The sequence below is a fragment of the Macaca nemestrina genome, chromosome 20 (genome assembly GCF_043159975.1).
Source record: "Macaca nemestrina isolate mMacNem1 chromosome 20, mMacNem.hap1, whole genome shotgun sequence".
Lineage (NCBI taxonomy): Eukaryota > Metazoa > Chordata > Mammalia > Primates > Cercopithecidae > Macaca > Macaca nemestrina.
In genome coordinates, this window is record NC_092144.1 from 60,051,709 (window position 1) to 60,073,075 (window position 21,367).

The 21,367-nt window shown below is 57.9% G+C and overlaps 2 protein-coding genes across 5 annotated transcripts; one reads left to right on the forward strand and one right to left on the reverse strand.

Moving 5' to 3' along the window:
• Positions 1 to 1,130: 1,130 nt before the first annotated feature.
• LOC105497176 (AKT1 substrate 1) lies at positions 1,131 to 9,469 on the reverse strand. Of its 3 annotated transcripts, none has more exons than XM_011768039.3 (5): positions 8,594 to 9,469; positions 4,940 to 5,325; positions 3,835 to 3,912; positions 3,574 to 3,743; positions 1,131 to 2,109 (listed from the first exon to the last, which is right to left on the reverse strand). In XM_011768039.3, the coding sequence occupies exons 1-5, from the start codon at positions 8,644 to 8,646 to the stop codon at positions 1,966 to 1,968; spliced, it is 831 nt and encodes a 276-aa protein (XP_011766341.1). In that variant the 5' UTR covers positions 8,647 to 9,469; the 3' UTR covers positions 1,131 to 1,965. The 3 variants fall into 3 exon arrangements, with proteins under 3 accessions (XP_011766341.1, XP_011766343.1, XP_011766342.1); XM_011768041.3 differs by having other exon boundaries at positions 9,247 to 9,467; XM_011768040.3 differs by having other exon boundaries at positions 7,861 to 9,455.
• A 124-nt stretch (positions 9,470 to 9,593) lies between these two features.
• LOC105497177 (TBC1 domain family member 17) lies at positions 9,594 to 20,595 on the forward strand. 2 transcript variants are annotated; one of them, XM_011768043.2, is made up of 17 exons: positions 9,594 to 9,755; positions 10,152 to 10,250; positions 10,507 to 10,581; positions 11,945 to 12,068; positions 13,244 to 13,451; positions 14,016 to 14,127; positions 14,216 to 14,374; positions 14,740 to 14,868; positions 14,949 to 15,052; positions 15,630 to 15,724; positions 16,227 to 16,343; positions 16,433 to 16,533; positions 16,632 to 16,731; positions 19,325 to 19,422; positions 19,569 to 19,685; positions 20,091 to 20,177; positions 20,275 to 20,595. In XM_011768043.2, the coding sequence occupies exons 1-17, from the start codon at positions 9,735 to 9,737 to the stop codon at positions 20,473 to 20,475; spliced, it is 1,947 nt and encodes a 648-aa protein (XP_011766345.1). In that variant the 5' UTR covers positions 9,594 to 9,734; the 3' UTR covers positions 20,476 to 20,595. The 2 variants fall into 2 exon arrangements, with proteins under 2 accessions (XP_011766345.1, XP_070943607.1); XM_071087506.1 differs by lacking the exon at positions 20,275 to 20,595 and having other exon boundaries at positions 20,017 to 20,150.
• The last annotated feature ends 772 nt before the right edge of the window (positions 20,596 to 21,367 follow it).

The following is a 21,367-nucleotide window of genomic DNA, read 5'->3' on the forward strand; positions in this document are numbered from 1 at the left end:
TCCCACAGCAGCCACGCCCCTTGCCCGACCCACTTTCCCTAAGGTCCCTCCACAGCCCTGACCTTCACGTCTTGCTGCAACGCGAGGCTCAGACCGGTAGCGGGGACTGGATCCTTCGTTAGCAGATTTGCCTCTTTCTAACTTGACTTCTAATTTTCATCCCAGGGAGGAAGCTTTTTTTCCCATCTGATGGTCATTGTCAGTCAAGGAAACCTCCGCCCACGACAGCGCCCCTAAATCCTTCTTTGGTATTACCCTCCATGTTCTAGTTTCCTCATCTATAAAGGGGATGATCCTTTCCACTTCGTGGGGGTTACCATGACGATTAAAGGCACTAACACGTCACAAAAGCTTTAAAAAATGTTTGGGTGGTAGTAAGCCCTGTTTAAATCTTACTTAGTGTTAGCATTCTTCCGGTAGTGGTCTGGTGGGAGATTACGTTTACCTGGTCCTAATTTCGAAGGTGGTTTCCACCTGCTTTCTAACCTCCAGCCATTTTTTTTTTTTTTTTTTTGGAGAAGGGGTCTCACTGTGCTGCCCAGGCTGATCTCGACCTCCTGGCGTCCTGTGATCGTCCCGCCTCGGCCTCCCAGCGTGTTGGCCTTATAGGCGTGAGGCACCAAGCCCAGCTGCTCCAGTCCTTTTATAATAGAAGACTCCCGGCTGGAGTTCCTGGCTTTGCTGGTGAATATGTGGCCTCTGGCTCCAACCATCACCCCAAGATTGGGGTCCATGGTCACACAAGACTGGAATGCTCTCCTCCACCCCATGAACCTCTTGTCTTCATATGTATAAAATGGGCACAGAGCCAGGCGCGGTGGCTGACTCCTGTAATCCCAGCACTTTGGGAGACCGAGGCGGGTAGATCATTTGAGGTCAGGAGTTCGAGACCAGCCTGGCCAACATGGTGAAACCCTGTTTCTACTGAAAATACAAAAATTATCCGGGCGGCAGTGGCGCGTAATCCCAGCTACTCGGGAGGTTGAGGCAGGAGAATCACTTGAACCTGAGCGAGAGTGGGACCCTGTCTCAAAAATAAATAAAATGGACACAGTCATTCCAACCCCCAGCTGTTCACTGATAATCAGACGTTGCCATTCGGTTTCAGAAAATGTTGAATGAACACTCACGACACACCACACATTTATCTGTCAGAGGTAAAACTCTTTAATCTCAGAGCGCCCTTCCCAACTGCCAATCCCCCAACCCCTCACTCTCTCCCCTACACCAGGGCCGGAGAGTGAGGGCCCCTGCCCCCCACCTTGGGTGGACGAGGGCCCTTTAAGGCACCTGTGGAGGTGGGGGGCGAGGGACGGGAACTGGTACCATCCTGGATGCAGGGACGGGCTTCGATTGGCAGGCTGTTGTGGGGATGGATGGAACCAATGAAAGGGGGTGCCAGAAGCAACGACCCCAGCCCCCGTAGTGTAAAGAATGTAAATTGAAGGCCCCAGGCCAATTCTGGGAACAGGAGGGCTTGGCCACGCCCCCACAGGAAGCTGGAGCCAATCAGGAGGGAGAACTCAGGAAAAGCGGACGATGACTATGCGGAGACTGGTCAAGCCCTTTAAAGGATTCGAGCCAATCAAAAATAAGAGCTGCCCAGCGACTAGGGGATGGAGCCAATGACGTGCGAGCAAAGCCCTTGTCGCTAGGCGAAAAACAACGGAATTGACCCATTTAGAGCTTAGAACTGAGCGAGCCAATCCCTTAATAGAAGGAATCTGTCGCTAGGCGGAGAGGCGCGACAGACCCAATCGGGAAACGGGACAGATCCCGCTCCTCGGCGCGGGAGGTCATGGGCTGGAAGGGCGACGTGGATTGGCAGAGGCGGCTCAATCCTGGGAACCGGAGACGCAAGGAGGCGGGTCCCGGATCGGCCTCAGATTGGCGGGCCCCGGGAGTGGGGCGGGGGCGTAGTGTGGGACGGGGCGGATGAGGCCCGGGACGCTCCCTCCCTAGGCCTCAGTATTTCCGCTTCAGCTTCTGGAAGTCGCTGGTGTTAAGCCGCGGCCGTGGCAGGTCCCCGAAGACCTGGGTGTCCTCGGCCTCTCTCAGCACCAGCGCGCGCATGCTTGCCGCGATACGGTCCAGGTCGGGCGAAGAGGGCTGCGGGGGGGCGGACGACGACGGGGCGAGGTCAGCGCCGGCAGGGCACGCCCCCTGCACCCACACGCAGCCCGGGGGTGCACCCTGGCTCCAAGCCCACTCCTAGCACGTCCCCGCCCTGCCAGTTGTGCCCTGCGATGCCCACTGCCAGCAATGCCCTTCCCGTCTTGCTCCGCGTAGGAACCGTTCTACCCGGTTCAGACACCTCCTCCACGAAGCCTTCCTGCCCCTCTCCCTCCCCTTCTTGGCCTAGGACATTACTTCCTACACATGGAAATGCTGTTGTCTGCTATCTATTAAGGCTGCGTGCACCCTCTCAAGTCTGAGGATCTGGGCTGGGATTTCAGTCATGTTCCAATCAGACCTCTACTGCTGACTAGCTGTGAGGTTTTGCTTCCCTAGGCCTCAGTATCCCCTTCTGAAAAATGGGAGCGGATAACAGGGTCTCTGTGAGGACTGAGATAATCAGCTGTTACTGCTTTATCATGTGGCCACTGCGCTACAGAAAAGATCCCTCCCTGTGTCAGCCCCCACCAAGGAGCGGTCCTGTCATTCCGCCTGCAGCTCCGGCACCTAGTACTGCCTCTACTACAGCCCCCGTCACCCTGAGCTGGGCCTGTCCCCTCGCAGGATGGGACCCGGAGACCCAGATCAGGAACTGGATCTGAGCCCAGTGGGAGACCAGCTCCTGGGCACAGCACTCTGGAGGCCAGAGCGTTCAATTAACTGTGTTGCCATGAGTCGCCAGCACAGACATCAGCAGCAGGAGGACCCTGGCTGCACCAGGCCCTGTTTCTGGTCTTCGGCGCTCACTGCCTCATTGAGGGAAGATGCACAGAAGAGGTCACCACTGTGACTGCCGGTTTGCACATGAGGACACTGAGGCCTGAGGGGGAACTGTGGGGACCCAGGCCTCCTCCCTCAAAGCCCACAGCTCCTTCCTGAAACGCAGCTGGGTTCCAGTCCCAGCTCTGCCTCTCAGGGAAGTCACATGTCCCCTCAGTGCCTCAGTTTCCCCTCTGCTTCAGGAAGGCTCAGTGAAGGCCAGCCCAGCCCAGGAGCTTCAAACAGGGGTCACTACAAGGGATGAACAGGAGACCAGGGGGTGGGACAAATTCTGCAAAGGGCCAGGAATGTGCGGGGTGGGGATGGGAGGTGACCTAAACCCTCCAAGCCTCAGTTTCCCCACTGGAGGGCATGCCAGAATACCCGTGCCTTGCCCAGAGCAGGTGTTCTATAGAGGTGCTCCTGGAGAGGCCTTCTCTATAAGGCACTAGGACACATGGTAAGGCTGCAATTGTTAAAACTGCAAGGCTCAGGTCCAAGAACTCGCCTCTTGAGGTTGAGGGGAGGATTCAGTTAGCTTATGAGTGGAAAGTGGCATCCACGCCGGAGGGCTTCCTGGAGGAGGCGGCTCAGAGCCCTTCCAGCTGCCCTCCCTACCTCCCCACATTTGCCCCTCACCGGCCCATTCTCCTCATCTGATGACCGCGCCTCTGTCCTCTTCTCCTTGAAGCCCCAGACGGGCACAGACACAGGCAGGGACTTGGCGTACTGCTGTGTGGGTAGGGCTGAGGCCGGGGGCACTGAGCAGGTTGGGGGGCCAGCGGGGGTCTCCTCGCTCAGGCTGCCATCTGAAAGAGAGGGTGGATTTCAGCTTCTGTCACTGCCTTTGTGCCAGCCGCCTGCCCCCAGGTAGGGAGGGGAACAGCCTGGGACACTCACCGTCTGTACTCTCGGGGTCCGACTCACAGAAGGGAGGAAGGTCCTGGAGGGTGGCGTCCTCATCCATCACGAAGAGCCCTGTGGATGGCGTGAGTTAGAGGCCTGGGCCAGTTAGAGGCCCTAGCCATGCTCCGTGTGCCCTCCTCCTCAGCCACCGCCACCGCCACCGCCACCACCTCCACCTCCACCTCCACCTCCCTGAGGCTTCTGAGACCCTCTTCCTGCACCTCAAAAACAGCCTCCTCTAGCAGCCTGCCTGGTCATCGGCAGAAACACACTCGGTTTCTATGTATCTGTCACCTTCTCAGCTGCACACAACGGGCTGCTAACGTGAAACCTCTATGATCTGTTTGGGACAATGTGACTCAAAATACAGCCTGAGAGAAATACGGGATGACTATGACCTCTGTTTCACAAATGGAGACCTGGAGGCCCAGAGAGGTTAAGTCACTTGCCCGAGGTCCCATGGCTACTAAGGGATACCACCAGGATTTGAACTCAGGATGCCTGCCCTTCACCCTATGCGGGTTTTCTCTAGCAAGGTGAGCAGGCTGGCCATTTGTAATAACAACAAACGAGGACCTCCTAGTTACTGATCAAACTCCTACTAACTCCTCAAAGCCCTAGTGTTACAGCCCAGCCTCCGGGAAGTGCCCAACCCCCAAATTACCCCCCCAAAACAGTTGCTTGCTCCCTCCCTGGCTTCCTCAGATGTTGGCTGCATCCTGGACAACTCTTTAATTCCTATCGTGGCCTCCCAGGCCTTGTGGAAACAACTCTGGTTCTACCCATGTCCTGCTCCAGAGCCTCCCAACCCCGCACTGGGACTCCAATTCCTTGGCTGGACCGGGAGGCCCTTGAGAAAAAAGCCCGAGCCCGCTGTGTGTCCCTGTGCCCACCACTCCCAGCACAGAGCTGGCTCAGAGCAGGGAAGGCACTGGCTTTAGATCACACAGCAAGCCCGAGGCAAGCCTGTCTGGCTCTGGGGTCCTGAGACTGCACTTGCGTGGAAGTACTCAGGACTAAGCAGGTCACCCCCACAAAGCCTCCTGCAGGCACCTCATCAAGCACTGGGCCGCATCAGCCCCTACCCCTGCCCTCTCACCTCCATTATCACTGACGCCCAGCTGCTCCCCAGAGGTCTCTGTCTCTGTAGGCTCATCCTCTTCCTCCTCGTTGTCCTCCCTGGCCAGGGTAGGCCGGGGTGGGCTGGGCGTGGGGCTGGGTGGCTGTGGTGCTGGTGGGGGCACAGGAGGCCGAGCAGCAGCGGCAGCCCTGTGGGCCAGCGCGATGTCGTGGAGGCAGCGGCGCGCTGCCTCCGCCAGGGCTCCTCGGCCATGGGCAGCGTAGGCACAGGGGCCCGGGCGGGGTGGTGGCGGCGGGGCTGCGGTCAGCAGCACCAGCTCCGTGCCAGTCCGGGCCCGGAAGCGCTCAGCGGCCCCCACCACGGCCTCCCACAGCTCCTCGGGGCGCCCCGACGCCATCCGCGCCCTGCGGGCCAGAGCACGACAGAGGGGGCTGAGACTTGGCTGCCTACACCATTGCCACCCACTCAGGGTGTCTGCCCGTCCTGTGGATGGCACTCACCCCCTCCACCCACCTTGTCCCAGCGGTGCTGCGTGTCCTCCCCAAATCCCCTACTCCCCAAGATTCTCACCATCCAGCCCTCGCAGGCCCAGACCCTGGCGACGTCCTCTGCCCCAGCCCATTCCTCCTTCCCCTTTGGCCCTGCCCTGGCCTCTGTGTGAGCCACCAGCCACGTGAGCAGGGAGTACTGGAAAGCCAGGGAGTCCCAGCAGAGATGCCTCTCACAGTAAAACCTGCACCAGGTTCTGAAGACTGAGTACAAAAAAGCAGAATGAGCCGGGCACAGTGGCTCAGGTCTGCAACACCAACACTTTGGGAGGCCGAGGCAGGCAGATCACTGAGCCCAGGAGTTCAAGGCCAGCCTGGGCAACATGTTGAGACCCCGTCTCTATTTCAAAAAAAAAAACGAAGAAGAAGAATTTCATCTGCTTTTTTTACTCTTTTAACATGGTGTCTAGAAAATTTAGAACTCCAAATGGGGCTTGCGTTGAATCTGCTGGGTGATGCCACCCTGCCCCATCGCCCGGCCGACCCATCCAGAGTGTCCTGCACGAGGCCCAGGGGGCTCCTTCTGCACCCAGAGCTGATGCTACCCCTCGCCATAGTCCTCAGGACAGGGTCTCAGCCTTCAGCCTGGCCCTGGAGGCTCTGCGTGTTCTGGCCAACGCCAGCTCCCCGGCTATCCTGCCTCCATGGCCTTCCAGAGCCTCTCAGGCCCAAGGCCTTCAGAAAACGTGGTCCCTGACCTGGATGCTCTGTTCCCCACCAACCTTTCACTCATCCTAGGGCGGAAGAAACTTTCCCTCACCCCTAGATCCAGCCAGTCCCCTCCCTCGGGGGTCCCACAACATCTGAGTGGCCACCTTCCCAGCACACTTCCTTCCAGAGGGAACTGGCTGGTTCCATGACTGAGGCCTCAGCGAGAGTTGGAGCTGAACAAAGGTAAGAAATGGTGCTGGTGCCGCTCTCTGTGCTGGGAAATCCACGTGGCTTTTTCCTACAAGACTGTTCGGGCAGGTCCTCTGTCGTCCCTCATCCCCCAGCGTGCATCAGATGCCTTCCAGAGCCCATCTGATGCTGTGGGCTTCCTCCATGAGCATTCAGGTCACCAGAGCTTGTGACAGCTGTACCCTGGCTGCCTCCTGCATCAGACTGTGAATTCTCCCAAGGTCAGGGATTTGTATTCACAGGACAGGTTGGCCCTAAGCAGACAATGCAGGGTGCATCTCCTTACCGGGTGAGAAGAGCGAGGGTAGGGGGGCCGGGTCCTTGCCCTGACTCTGTCTCAAACCTGCTGTGTGACCTTGGACAGCTCACTGGCCCTCTCTGTGCCTCATTTTCTTCCCCATTAACCAGAGTGGTTGAGCCAGAGCTGCTGGGCTGTGGAATAGGCTCCTTGGGGAGGCAGTGAGCACACTGCCACTGCAGGGATTCAGGCACAGCTGTGGTCCAGCCCACCAGGGTGAAGGGAGCAGGGAGTCTGGAGTTTGAATGAAATTTGCAGGCCCTTTATGACTCACGATCATAGATGTCGGTGTTTGCTGAGCACCTATTCAGTGCTGGGATTCCACACCTGGCATCTCACCTCCCATCTGACTCACTCAGGGAGTTCAAAGCCCCGAGGGAAGTAAGAGGTTTATCCACCACTTCCCAGAAGCCACGCAACGACCCAAGATGGGATCAACCTTCTCATCCCACCCTTTCACCTACGCTATGAGGCAGGAGTTTTAGTTACAGTTCACTCCATTTTACAGTTGCAAACTCAGGCCCAGGGACAGTCAGCATCTTGAAGAGTCCGGCCCCACAACTGGAAGAGGCAGGGCTGGGACCTGGACTCTGACAGTCTAGATCCAGGGCCTGCTCTAAATCCTGACCACCATCCTGCCTGCCTTTAGGAGGGCAGATATTATAATCTAGATGGAAAAGTGAGGCTCAGAGAGCTTAGGACACTGGCAAGAAAGCACACAGCTACACAGGGCACAAGTGGGGCTGAAACCGCTGACTGCCCAGCCTCCAAAACCCAATGAACTGGGGGGTACCCAGTGTCTCAAACACACCCCTCATGTCCTTCCTAGCTGATGGAGGAAGAAACTGAGGCTCGAAGCAAGAAGTGGCCGGTCCAAAGTCAACTGCCTGGCTGTGCTAGGCCTGGGGCTCTCACTTCCATGGGCCCGCAGCCCCTAATGACATTCGGAGAAGAGGGGGAGCGGGGGTCCCGGAGGAGGACGTCAGGATGAAACTCCCTGCCTGTACTCAATCTTGGAGGAGCCACGGGATTGAAGAGAGTGAAATAGGGTGAGTGGGTTGTGAGGGTTCCCCCAACTCAGGAGACATGAGCAAAAACGACAGGCGACTTCCACAGGCCTCTCTGCCAAGGTCCAGGGGCACCTGTAATGTTACCCAACAGGAGAGTAGCCAAGACCTGGCGGTCCTCCTTACCCTTGAGCTTCTAGAGAAGGTCCTGTTTCCTCCAAGGAGCTGAGAGATGGAGGAAGAACCCGCCCCGATGGAGAAGTTTCGTTTAAGATCAGGGAGAGATGAGACGAAAGTGAGATGTGTTCCCCACAGGAAGGGGAGCACGATGTGGCTGTCCTCTTTGGATGCGGGGAGGAGGGAAAGAGCTAAGGAGAAGAAGGGTGGAACCATCCCTCCTGTCGAAATTTTAGTGCCCCACACCCCAAGATGTGAGGAACCCGAGCATGAACGCGGTAGCCACGGGTGGGGTGAGTGCCTGGGGCCAGGCTCAGCTGCCCCGAGACCTCCCAACCTCGCCGGTGGTCCAGGGAGGACCCACTGGTCTAGGAAGAAAACAGGAAATCCCGCCCAGCCCGAGGCCAGGACCGGAAGTCCCGCCTTCGGAAGGGTGAGGGGCGCCCCGAGGCCCCCCAACCCATTCCCCGACCCCGTGGACGTGGTCCACGGCCCAAGTAGAGATCCCAGGCGCTCTGGACACCGCAAGGTGAGGCTGTCTAGGATTTGCCTCAGGTCTGACAGGACGATTCCCACAAGCGACCCCCTTCCAGCGCTCAGCAAAGGGTCGCTGGCGGACCTCTGCCCTCTGATCTGTGCAGGCCATACCCCTCCCGTGAGCCGCTCGCCCTCCCAGCGCCCCGCTGCCTCAGGACGGCCAAATCCTCCCCACACCGCGGTTCACAACGCCGCCTCCACTCACGTGCCCGTAGCCAGCATGGCCGGCCCGGCGCCGTCGCCGCCCTCAAAAGACATGGCGGCGCCTTGCGTCACGTCCGCGTAGTTGCCCCGCCTCCTCTCTGTACACTCCGCCTCCCTTATCGGGGCCGCCCGAGATCAAGATGGCGGCCACAGGGGCTTCATCCGAACCAGTGGGCAATGGCGACGGCAGCATGCCCATAAAAAAAATGGCGAAAAAAACGCTTCAGCTTTCTCGCCTAGAGCATTTCCATTTGCCCCCAACAATAATGGCCGTCCTCATAAGCTCGCTCATGACCACAGCAAACGAAGGCAAGCGATCTGACGTCCCTGACCCACGATAAACTTCTTCGACAGAAGTGGAGGAAATCGGTGCTCGTTAACAACATGGCAGCCAACCGGTCTAATCAGCCCATAGTGTACATTGGCTCTCCCTCCCTCCAACCTGCTCCCATTCAGCACCAAAGCTGGCAAAGATCCAACACGGCAGCATTTCTTGCTTCGGTTTGCCAGGCTTCAAAATGGCGGCTCAGCCCGCTTTCTCGCGACGGTGACTCAGAAATTCGTTTGGGGCCGCTTCGTTTCTGGGGGCACTGACGGCTTCATCCCGTTATCCCGAGTCCCTCAGTGCCTCTTGTGGTGTACAGCTCCTCTCACCTCCTCTTCTCTTATCCGTTCGGCTCTTCCAGCTGTCGCGCCCCGCAGAGAGATGGGACACCCCCGTATTAACATGGCCTTAGCCGACCGGCTTAGGCCATGCCCTCGAGCAAAATGGTACCTCCTTGGCTTCAATTCCAGTATACAACATGGAGAAGGAAGTGGGCGTTTCGAGGCGTGCTTGCCCCAGGTGGTGCAGCTCTCAGACCCTCCCACTTGTTTACTTCGTGGCGAGAGGGAGAACACTGCGCCTGCGCACTCTCCGTAGCCGGCTCCACCTTCAGCGTCTGCGCCACGTGACTCCGATCCACCCTCGAAGTTCCAGTGGAATATCCCCCTTCTGGAAAAATGGTTTCACCCACTCTTTCTCTGGAACTGGTCGGGGCGCTACCACTGTCCGGTCCGGAGGGGAACTGTTTTCTCCGGAAGTGACCACACGCTGACTCGGAAAAGGAGGAGGCGGGGCAGTGGGGCCTTCGGCGGCGACTATGGAAGGAGCCGGCTACAGGGTAAGCACTGAGGACGCATTCCCTCGCTTCAGTGCATGCGAAACGCCCCGTCTGGTGATCAGCTCTTCCCTCAGGCCTTGCGAGTGCACTTGAGAAACTCCGATCTCTTATAAACGCGCCGTCACCCTCCCGTCTACCGCCCCAGGGAAGAACCTCTCATGGCCCCGCCCCCCGGCTCAGGCGACTCCTTGGGCCCTGCCCTCTGTGGAACGCACGCCAGCATCCGAACGTGGGCTGGACCATTCTTCCCGCCTTCGTCCCTGGGCAATGGCCCTCCCGGCCCCGCCCCCTGGGGATGGCTCCTCCCTGGGCCCGTCCCTATTGGCTCCCCAGGCCGGTCCCCTCGCTGGTCGCCTTCTCTTGGGCCTCAGCCCTTGCTGGTTCCCCCCAACTCAGGTGGTGTTTGAGAAGGGCGGAGTGTACCTGCACACCAGCGCTAAGAAGTATCAGGACCGAGACTCCCTCATCGCTGGTGTTATCCGTGTCGTGGAAAAGGTGCGTTGGGAGGGAGCAGGGCTCGAACCCGCTCCGAGCGGGATGCAGGCGCTCTGGGATGCAAGCGGCAACTGTAGGAGTTTGGTCTGGCGGTCAGCAGTGGGACCTGAAGAAGGCTGGGGGTGGGAACTGGAATGAGGGGCGGGACTTTGAAAGGCCGAGGGTAGAAACTGGGAAAGTTTGGAAATTTGCAACGGAAAGTTTTGGGAATGTGGTTTGGGGAGCGCCTCTAACCCCGCCTCCCTCCTTCCCCTAGGACAATGACGTCCTCCTGCACTGGGCTCCTGTAGAGGAGGCTGGAGATTCCACCCAAATCCTCTTCTCCAAGAAGGTAGGCTCCACCCGCTTTGCCCTTCTCCACTCACTTTTCTTCTAGGTCCGTGCTGTTGTAAGTCATTTGAGGGACTTGTGTACAATCCCAGAGCTACCCATGGGACATGTGTGACCCTGTCTGGGCTTGGGTACTCTGCCCCTTGGTTTGCTCCTCTCTGTGAAATGGGCAGAGGATGCCCATTCAAGGAAAAAGAGCAGGGACCATGAGACACACAGTCGTGGGGACGGCTGACTCCTCTCTCCCTTTGCTTCGTGGGAGATCCCTGCCAGGGTGCAAGATGTGGATTCAATTTGCTTGAAGGGAGGTGGCATTTCCTCTGGTGCCATAGGACAGGGCCTGACAGCCTACTCACCCACTTCGTCACTGCTCCTGCCTTTCCCTTCGTTATATCTCCTGAGACTTCCCGTGGCTGGACCCCATCCTGGGCAACTCTGAGACCCAGAGATAAGTCAGATCCAGACACACCTAAGCCCTCACCCTTACTCATTTTTTGAGGAACTGATAGATTTCTCACTTTTTGAGAAACACAGCCAAGGCACAAGGAAGTTGTATTACGTCATTTCCGCTTTTCAGGTTGCCCTGCATCTGGTTGGTAGAACTTGTTATGTGTCCTGGATTCCAGCTGCAAAGAAACCTGGGAAATGTAGTGTTTTTGTTTGTTTGTTTGTTTGTTTGTTTTTAAGACAATCTCACTGTCTCAAAGAGTGCAAAGTGGTATCTTATTGTGGTTTTGTTTTGTATTTACCTAGCGAGTACCAACCTTGTCTTTAAGCACTCCGCAGTCTGGCTACAGAGCCACCTGCTGTGTATGTGTAGCATGGCCCTTCCCACGCACTGGGAGGCATGGGGCCAAGTCCTGGCTCTCTCTCTGGTTGCGTTGGGTGACCCTAAGCAAGTGCTGTACCTTCTTTTTCTTTTCTTTTTTTTTTTTTTGTTAATTTTTTTTTAATGAGACGGAGCTCCTCCCTTGTTGCCCAGGCTGGAGTGCAACAGCGCAATCTCAGCTCACTACAACCTCCGCCTCTCGGATTCTAGCAATTTTCCTTCCTCAGCCTCCTGAGTAGCTGGGATTACAGGCATGCGCCACCACGCCCAGCTAATTTTTTTGTATTTTTTTTTTTTTTTTTTAGTAGAAACGGGGTTTCACCATGTCAGCCAGGCTGGTATCGAACTCCCACCTCAGGTGATCTGCCCGCCTCAGCCTCCCAAAGTGCTGGGATTACGCCACTGCACCCGGCCTGCTGTAGCTTCTTTGTGCCTCAGTTTCCCTGTTTATTCGATGGGACTATCTTCCAGGGTAGCCTCAAGGCTCAGATCTGCATCCCTAGCCCTTTACTGTCTGCTCTTTTCCTCCCCTAAGGACTCCAGTGGGGGTGACTCCTGCGCTTCTGAGGAGGAGCCAACCTTTGACCCCGGCTATGAACCTGACTGGGCCGTCATCAGCACTGTGCGGCCACAGCCCCGCCACTCAGAGCCCATGAGAGGTAGGCTGAGGTGCGGCCCTTGGGAAGCACGTGTGGGCCAGGTAGGACACATCTTGCCCTCAGTGGTCATGGCTCCAGAGGCTTTGCTGCTCACAATCAAGAAGGCCACCAGGCCGGGCGCGGTGGCTCAAGCCTGTAATCCCAGCACTTTGGGAGGCCGAGATGGGCGGATCACGAGGTCAGGAGATCGAGACCATCCTGGCTAACACAGTGAAACCCCGTCTATACTAAAAAAATACAAAAAACTAGCCGGGCAAGGTGGCGGGCGCCTGTAGTCCCAGCTACTCGGGAGGCTGAGGCAGGAGTATGGCGTAAATCCGGGAGGCGGAGCTTGCAGTGAGCCAAGATCCGGCCACTGCACTCCGGCCTGGGAGACAGAGCGAGACTCCGCCTCAAAAAAAAAAAAAAAAAAAAAAAAGAAGGCCACCAGTCACCACCTTCCAGTCCCAGGAGCAAGGAAGTGAAGGGGAATACAGGACTGTCCCAGCCCAGGTCAGCATGGCCAGTGTCTCTGAGGTCGCAGCCTTGCTCATCCTGCTGGGCTCCTGGATTGGCTGCGGGTGCCCCCACACCAGGCCTGCCCCTGAGGTTCGAGGCTGGTAGGGTGGTAGATGCAGCCAGTCAGGGTGATTTGCACCATCCTGGGGTCACACAGGGTGCAGGGGACATCCAGAGAAGGCACCTGACCCTCTGGGGAATGGAGAGCCCTTCCAGGAAGAGGTGATGCTGGAACTTGGCACTGAGGGACTCTTGGGAGTTGTCTCTTCTGGCAGAGAGAGCAGCCCGTGCAAGCCAGAGGCAGGTGGCCCTGGTGTGTTTAGGGAGCCTCTGGCCTTTCATTGTAGCTCAAGTGTGGGATTTTGAGTGAAGAAGGGTTGGAGGTAAGATAGGCAGGGGCGACAGACCTGAGGGGCCTCAAGTGCCAGGTTGAGGAATAGGGCCCTTACCCTGCAGGTTGAGGGGTGCCTAGGAAGGTTCTGGAAAGGCACATGTCCACTGGGCTGCCCTCCCATCTTACTCATTTGTGCTTCCAAGTAATGTGAGGCCAGGCGCAGAGGAATGGCTTGTGGCAGGGCCGTCAGGAGATGCCTGTGCCAAAGGAACATCCTGGGTTGAGGTTGATGAGGCCGGCTCTGGCCTCTCATACCTCCCCCAACACAGCGCCATCTCCCCAGGTGCAGAGCCCAGCTGCCCCCAGGGCTCCTGGGCCTTCTCAGTGAGTCTGGGGGAGCTCAAGTCCATCCGCCGCTCCAAGCCCGGCCTCAGCTGGGCCTACCTGGTTCTGGTGACCCAGGCTGGAGGCTCCCTGCCAGCACTGCACTTCCACCGCGGGGGCACCCGCGCCCTGCTCCGCGTCCTCAGCCGCTACCTGCTGTTGGCCAGGTGAGCTCTCTCCCAGTGCTGGGCCTTAAACCGGGCCCAGTTCCTCCATGGCTGCAGCGTGACCCCTCGGGGCTGTGAAAGAAACACAACTCACACTGATTTAAAGGAAGGCAGAGAGTTGACCAGCACATATAACCAAAAAATGAAAAGGGAGTATTGATTTCAGGCAGGACCCAGGTCCCAAAATGTTGGAAACAGTAATCCTTTTTCCCCCTGAGTTTGTCATTCTCTGAGCCCCCAGTATCCCTGGCTTAACAACCCCGCTGGATGGAAAGCACCTCTTCCCCCCATTCCAACAAGATCCCAGAGCTGCCTCTCATTGGCTCGTCCCTGAGTCAGTTACAGTGGACCAGAAGGTGAAAGGCCCTCATTGGCCAGCCCCAAGTCACATGCCCACCCCTGGGCTCCAGCTCTGGTCCTCCTGTAACAGCATCCCCCGAAATCAGGGATTCCCCAGGGGTGGTTGGGACACTGCAGCTGGAACGGATGTCGGCCGAGCACAGACAGCCTGGGACACTGGGCCCCTACCTGTGCATCACATGTGCGTCACCTCCCGCCTCCCAGCTCCCCGCAGGACTCCCGCCTCTACCTTGTCTTCCCCCACGACTCCTCTGCCCTCTCCAACTCCTTCCACCACCTGCAGCTCTTTGACCAGGACAGCTCCAATGTGGTATCTGTGAGTGTCCCGGGCACCAGGCCTGGCGGGTGTGGGCAGGGAGGGACGAGAAGGGGCGGGCCGTGAACTTCTTTGGCCTCGTCCCCAGCGTTTCCTCCAGGATCCCTACTCCACCACCTTCAGCAGCTTCTCCCGAGTGACCAACTTCTTCCGGGGTGCCCTGCAGCCACAGCCCGAGGGAGCCACCTCCGACCTTCCCCCGCCACCTGACGATGAGCCCGAGCCTGGGTTCGAGGTCATTTCCTGTGTGAGTAGTGAGTGGACCCTCCCTGTTATTTCTGGCCATGTCTCCTTGGGCGCATGATTTCATTTCCCTGGGCCTCAATTTTCTCCTTGGTAAAATGGGGACGGTAATGGGACCCTCTCAGGGGGTGCATGAGGAAAGCGCTCATGGCTCTCTGCCAGGCACTGTGAGCACCCGCTCGCTCCTATTGGGGGACCCCTCCTAACTGCGGGGTGACTTGGCTGCTGAGCCCCAGAAGAGGCTGCTGCCCGCCCCTGAATGTTAGTTATTCGTCAAGCTAAGAAGCGCCCTGAGCTTATGGACTGAGGCTGGGTTGGGTCCCCCCACTGCCCTGCCGAGCCCCGGGCTCACTTGCCCTTCACCTGCAGGTGGAGCTGGGGCCTCGGCCAACTGTGGAGCGGGGCCCTCCAGTTACAGAGGAGGAGTGGGCGCGCCACGTGGGCCCTGAGGGCCGCCTGCAGCAGGTACCCGAGCTGAAGAATCGGATCTTCTCAGGGGTAAGTGCAAGGGCAGGTAGGAGGATGGGGCAGGGCCAGAACAAGGCCCCACTGAGCTGCCTGCCCTCCTGCACCCCCAGGGTCTGAGCCCCGGCCTGCGGCGTGAGGCGTGGAAGTTCCTCCTGGGGTACCTCAGCTGGGAAGGCACAGCTGAGGAGCACAAGGCCCACGTTCGCAAGAAAACGTGAGTCCTCAGGAGGCCCTGCCAGGTTGTGACACCTGGTGCCTCTTAGGGCACCAGTGGGCAAGTTCTGTGGACACTGGTTGTGAGCCTGCTGTATCTGGGCACCATCCTGCGCCTGTGGAATACGTCAGTGATCAAGCCAGACCCATCCTCGCCCCTGTGTGGTCTGTCTCCTGTCTCCATTGCAGTTTTCATTCCTGTGCCATACTGTTTTAATAATCACAGTTTTGCAGCATGTTTCATAATCTAGGAGGGCCCATCTCTCCTCCTTCCTGGTGTAGGTTATGTACCTGCCAGGCACTGAGGATGCAGCAGTGCTGGACGGTTCCCTGTCCCTGGTGTTCTGTCCAGTGGGGGGTGACAAATTTTCACCAAAAACCCACAAGGCTATGTAGTGAGAGATACCAGGAAGGTGAAGCATAAGGGATGGTGGCAAAAATGACAAAGTGACTTGCTTGGGTCTGTGTGGTCAGGGAGGGGCTCTGCAGGGCTGACTTGGGAGGTGGCGCCAGGCTGGGAGGTCTCTGGGTGCCGCAGAGAGTGGTGGCCTCACATCTTGTTTCCCTCTGCCACTCAGGGATGAGTATTTCCGCATGAAGCTGCAGTGGAAATCTGTGAGCCCTGAGCAGGAGCGGAGAAACTCACTCCTGCACGGATACCGCAGCCTCATCGGTCGGTGTCAGGGGTGGCGCTCAGGGTGGATGGGAGCAGGGAACCACAGGAGGGCCTCAGGCACGGGTGCGAGGGGCAGATAGAGGGAGCCCCCTGCCTCCCCAAGACCAAGAGGGCATGTAGGGGGAAGCGGCATGGGCCATTGGGGAATGGCCTTGTGGGAGCAAGGCCAGGGACAGGACGGGAAAGAAGGGGAGCCTGGCTGCCTTGGGGCCCAGTCTCAGTTCTGTCGGTGCCTCGAGATCTTGGCAAGTGATTTTGCCTCCCTGTGCCTCAGTTTCCCCTGCTGTGGGAGGATACAGCGAGCTGGTGAGCAGGAGGCCCGCACCTCGCAGCAGGAGCATCAGCGATGGTTTCTAGAACCAGCTCCGCTTCTGCCCGAGAGCGAACCCTGAGGCTGGGGGCTGCTGGCAGGAGAAGCAGTGGGGGCTGGCACTGGTGGCCTGCAGGGATGGGCCCCCCTACCCTTCTCAACTTTGCTCCCTGCACCCGCTCCCCACAGAGAGAGACGTGAGCCGCACTGACAGGACCAACAAGTTCTATGAGGGTCCCGAGAACCCGGGGCTGGGGCTGCTGAACGACATCCTTCTCACCTACTGCATGTACCACTTCGACCTCGGTGGGTGCCAGGCCTGGGGCCGGGCGGGGCCTGGGCTGTCCAGGGGAGCGCTGTGGGCTTGGCTGCAGCCTGACTTTGTGTCCCCCCAGGCTACGTCCAGGGCATGAGTGACCTTCTCTCCCCGATCCTCTACGTCATTCAGAATGAGGTGGATGCTTTCTGGTGTTTCTGTGGCTTCATGGAACTCGTGGTGAGGCTCGGGTCAGGGGTGGGACACAGGCCTGTCGAGCAATCAGAGGTCCTGGCACCTCACGGGGCCTGCTCTTCCCCCCTCCTTCCGTCCCACAGCAAGGGAACTTTGAAGAGAGCCAGGAGACTATGAAGCGGCAACTCGGGCGACTGCTGCTGCTCCTGAGGGTGCTGGACCCCCAGCTCTGCGACTTCCTGGGTATGTCTCTCGGGCGGGTGGGCAGGAGACAGTGGGGCTGTAGACCTTACCAGATTCTCTGGTAGCAGCCACAGGTGGCGTCCTGGACATTGGGTCCTGATCCAAACAAGAGAAACATCCCCACGCAACCTAGAACGTAGAGGCAGAATTGCGGTTTGAAGCAAAACATCACCAAATGCGACACACAGGGACACTGACTCACCCCATCCTCGTGCTCACCTAGATCCTGTTTGGGCTTTGCCTTAGGCTTAACTTGCAGGGTATTTTTCAGAAATAAGGACCTAGGCGTTCCTGCCACTTCTTATCTCCACCTAGCTGTGGCTCACCTTCAACCAGGAATCAGAAACTGGTTCTCTGGGCCATGGGGCTGGGGGTGCTGCATCCCGGCTTTAACATTTTTATTTTTCGGGCAGGCACAGTGGCTCACGCCTGTAATCCCAGCACTTTGGGAGGCAGAGGCAGGTGGATCACTTGAGGTCAGGAGTTCGACACCAGCCTGACCAACATGGAGAAACCCTGTCTCTACTAAAAATACAAAATTAGCCAGGCCTGGTGGCACACGCCTCTGATTCCAGCTACTCAGGAGGCTGAGGCAGGAGAATCGCTTGAACCTGGGAGGTGGAGGTTGCAGTGAGCCAAGATCACACCATTGCACTTCAGCCTAGGCAACAAGAGCAAAACCCCAACTCAAAAAAAAAGAAAAAAAAATATATGTGTATATATATTATTATTATAGTATATATTATTTATTACTTAGTCAATGTAAAAACTGCAGGAAGTTAAGATGAAGAAAAATAAGTAAGACTGGGCGTGGTTGTTCATGCTTGTAATCCCAGTGCTTTGGCCGAGGTGGGCGGATCACCTGAGGTCAGGAGTTCGAGACCAGCCTGCCCAACATGGTGAAACCCTGTTTCTACTAAAAATACAAAAATTAGCCGGGCGTGGTGGTAGGCACCTGTAATCCCAGCTACTCGGGAGGCTGAGGCAGGAGAGTCACTTGAGCCGAGGTCCCACCACTGCACTCCAGCCTGGACGACAAAGCGAGACTCTGTCTCAAAAAAAAAAAAAGAAAAAAGCAAGTTAAAATTGCTGTTTGATATCATTATTTTTCTTGAGTGCAGATGGTGATGATAATAAGTTAAACTTATTCATGGACGTTTCCTCGACGCTTTGGGACCCCTGGGGGAGGGAGCTGAGATACTCTGTCCTCACCTTACTGATGAGGAAACTAAGCCATAGAAAAGCGTCACCTCCTAGGGCACAAGGACAGAGGATGCCTCTGTGTCATTGAAAGTCTTCGGAAACATCACTTTTCTTGACCGCACGGCATTGTGTCCTGCAAGATGTGGTAGAATTGATTTAACTTGACCTGCCGGAGATTCGGGTCCTTTGCAGGTTTTCATCACAGTGCATGGTCTGGGTCGTATCTTTAGGTTCACTTCCAAGAAGTGGAATTTTGTTCAGGACAGTGCTTGTTTCCACAGCTCTGGAAAGTTTGTCCTCCATTGTTACTTTCCTAAAAAGTTAGAACGCTCAGGCTCTCATTCTCATTTGAGTTAACTTGGGGGAAAAAAAGGTTCGACACCAGCTTAATTTTTTTTTTTTTCTTTTTGAGATGGAGTCTCGCTCTGTTGCCCAAGCTGGAGTGCAGTGGCGTGATCTTGGCTCACGGCAACCTCTGCTGCCCGAGTTCAAGCAATTCCCCTGCCTCAGCCTCCCAAGGAGCTGGAATTACAGGGGTGTGGCACCATGCCCAGCTAATTTTTGTATTTTTAGTAGAGACAGGGTTTCACCATGTTGGCCAGGCTGTATTTTTAGTAGAGACGGGGTTTCACCATGTTGGCCTGGCTGGTCTCGAACTCCTGACCTCAGGTAATCCACCCGCCTTGCCCTCCCAAAGTGCTGGGGTTATAGGAGTGCGCCATCGCACCTGGCCCTCAGCTTAAATTTTTGCTAACATCATATCTAGGACTGCCAGTTTCCTTAGGCCTCACCAGCAGCGGGCACTGAGGTCTGTTTCCTCGGCCGTGCTGGGCGTCCTGCCTCCCTTCCACGTCCATGGCAGATGTGGAAGTATAATAGCACACTTCCAGTGGTCGGGCGCGGTGGCTCAAGCCTGTAATCCCAGCACTTTGGGAGGCCGAGACGGGCGGATCGCGAGGTCAGGAGATCGAGACCATCCTGGCTAACACGGTGAAACCCCGTCTCTACTGAAAAATATGAAAAACTAGCCGGGCGAGGTGGCGGGCGCCTGTAGTCCCAGCTACTCGGGAGGCTGAGGCAGGAGAATGGCGTGAACCCGGGAGGCGGAGCTTGCAGTGAGCTGAGATCCAGTCACTGCACTCCAGCCTGGGCGGCAGAGCGAGACTCCGTCTCAAAAAAAAAAAAAAAAAAATAGCACACTTCCTCTGGAGAGTGGGAGGAAGAAGGGGCAGGGCCCGCTTCAGAGCTGCTTCTGTCTCACCTCAGAGGTTCCCAAGCCAGGCATAAGTCACTTGTCTAGACTTGGGGAAGGTGTTCCAGTCAGGATGACATCTCAAACTCTCAGTCCCAGCGCTGGGCAAGGCTGAGTGGGCTCCATGTCATCCCCCAGATTCCCAGGACTCTGGCTCTCTCTGCTTCTGTTTCCGGTGGCTGCTCATCTGGTTCAAGAGGGAATTCCCCTTCCCGGATGTCCTTCGGCTGTGGGAGGTGGGCCAGCCAGTTTGGGCTAGAACTGAAGGGCTGGGCTTGCCTGCCCCAGGAGAGACTGGGAGGTTGGGTGGAGAGGGGCAGGCCCTGGTGAGACCTCAGGCCCAGGCTGGGTCATCACCCCTCCCTCCCTTCCGCACCCCCAGGTGCTGTGGACAGGGCTCCCTGGCCCCAATCTGCACCTGTTGGTGGCCTGCGCCATCCTGGACATGGAGCGGGACACCCTCATGCTGTCCGGCTTCGGCTCCAATGAGATCCTCAAGGTGAGGCTCTGGCTCCCTCCCGGCCCGTCCCTGCCCTGTCCACCCTGAGCTGGGCGCTGCCCAGGGCCGCAGTACCTCCGGGGAGCAGGTGTTCAATGTGGGATTATTGAAAGCCTGGTTAGCTGGGAGCGCAGTGGGGGTGGGGCCGCGTAGCTTTCCCTCCTGCCCCATCCCGGGCCTGCTCCCAGCAAGGTCCTCAGGGCAGGTGGGTGGGGACCTGCCCTCCCCTAGTACTGGCTCAGAACGCTCCCAGAGGCCTGAGGAGCATGACTCGCCCAGCGCGCCTCTGAGCCCCAGAGGGCCAGCCCGGTGTGTCTTCATTGTTTCCCAGCACGAGCCACAGACTGGGCGCTCGGGCGGAGGTGGCTGAGTGCTGACTGGCGCCTGACCCACCCCCTCCCGCAGCACATCAACGAGCTGACTATGAAGCTGAGCGTGGAGGACGTGCTGACGCGCGCAGAGGCCCTGCACCGCCAGCTAACCGCCTGCCCCGTGAGTCCCCCGCCCGCCCCGCAGCGCCCCCGCCCGAACCCCGCCCCCATCTCACCTTCACCTTCCGCTTTTGGCTTCCCTCACCCCGCGCCTCCAGGAGCTGCCCCACAACGTGCAGGAGATCCTGGGGCTGGCGCCGCCCACAGAGCCCCACAGCCCCTCGCCCACCGCCTCCCCGCTGCCGCTGTCGCCCACCCGGGCCCCGCCCACCCCGCCGCCCCCCACGGACACAGCTCAGCAGCCCGACAGCAGCCTGGAGATCCTGCCAGAAGAGGAGGACGACGGCGCAGACTCCTAACCCCGCCCGGCAGCCTTGTTCTGCACAGGCACTTTAGACCGAGCCAGGGACACCTGCGAGGGGCCGGGTGCACTCCGCCGCCCTATTGATAAGCTGGCTTCATTAAACTGACACTTCTCATGTGCAATTGGCTGCTTCTTGGTGGGAGGAAGGCTGCCAAGTGGGCTCTGACCTGGGTGGGGAGGGGATGGTGGCTGGGCAGAGCCTAGGGTGAATGATTGGGGTTTGTGGAGGCAGGGCTCCCTGAGTTGCCTGACTTGTTTTTTTGTTTTGTTTTATGAGATGGAGTCTTGCTCTGTCGCCCAGGCTGGAGCGCAGTGGTGGATCTCGGCTCACTGCAGCCTCTACCCTCCGGGTTCAAGCAACTATCCTGCCTCAGCCTCCTGAGTAGCTGGGACTACAGGCGTGCGCCACCACACCCGGCTAATTTTTGTATTTTTGGTAGAGATGGGGTTCCACCATGTTGGCCAGGCTGGTCTTGAACTCCCGACCTCAGGTGATCTACCTGCCTTGGGCTCCCAAAGTGCTGGTATTACAGGCGTGAACCACCGCACCCGGCCTGATTTGGGGTTTTTGGAAGAGGATAGGGTGCTCTGGGCTGCGGCTGCGACCTGGTAGCTGTGTGGGAACACTTCCCGGACATAACCAAGGTGGAAGGGCCTGCAGAGTTGCACTCTGGGGAGCCTGCCCTCCCAGCTGCTGCTTATGAGAAAAATCACCTCCTGTTAAGCCACTGTCAGCCGGGCTTTCTGTTACTTGCATTAGGGCCCATCTGTGCTTCAGCCTCGTGGCAGTCGGAGGTGGTCGTTGTGATTGCCATTTCCCGGTGGTGCAGGGCATCCGTCCGGTTCCCTTCTATGCGCCCCCTCCCACCGTCCTATGGAGCCCCACT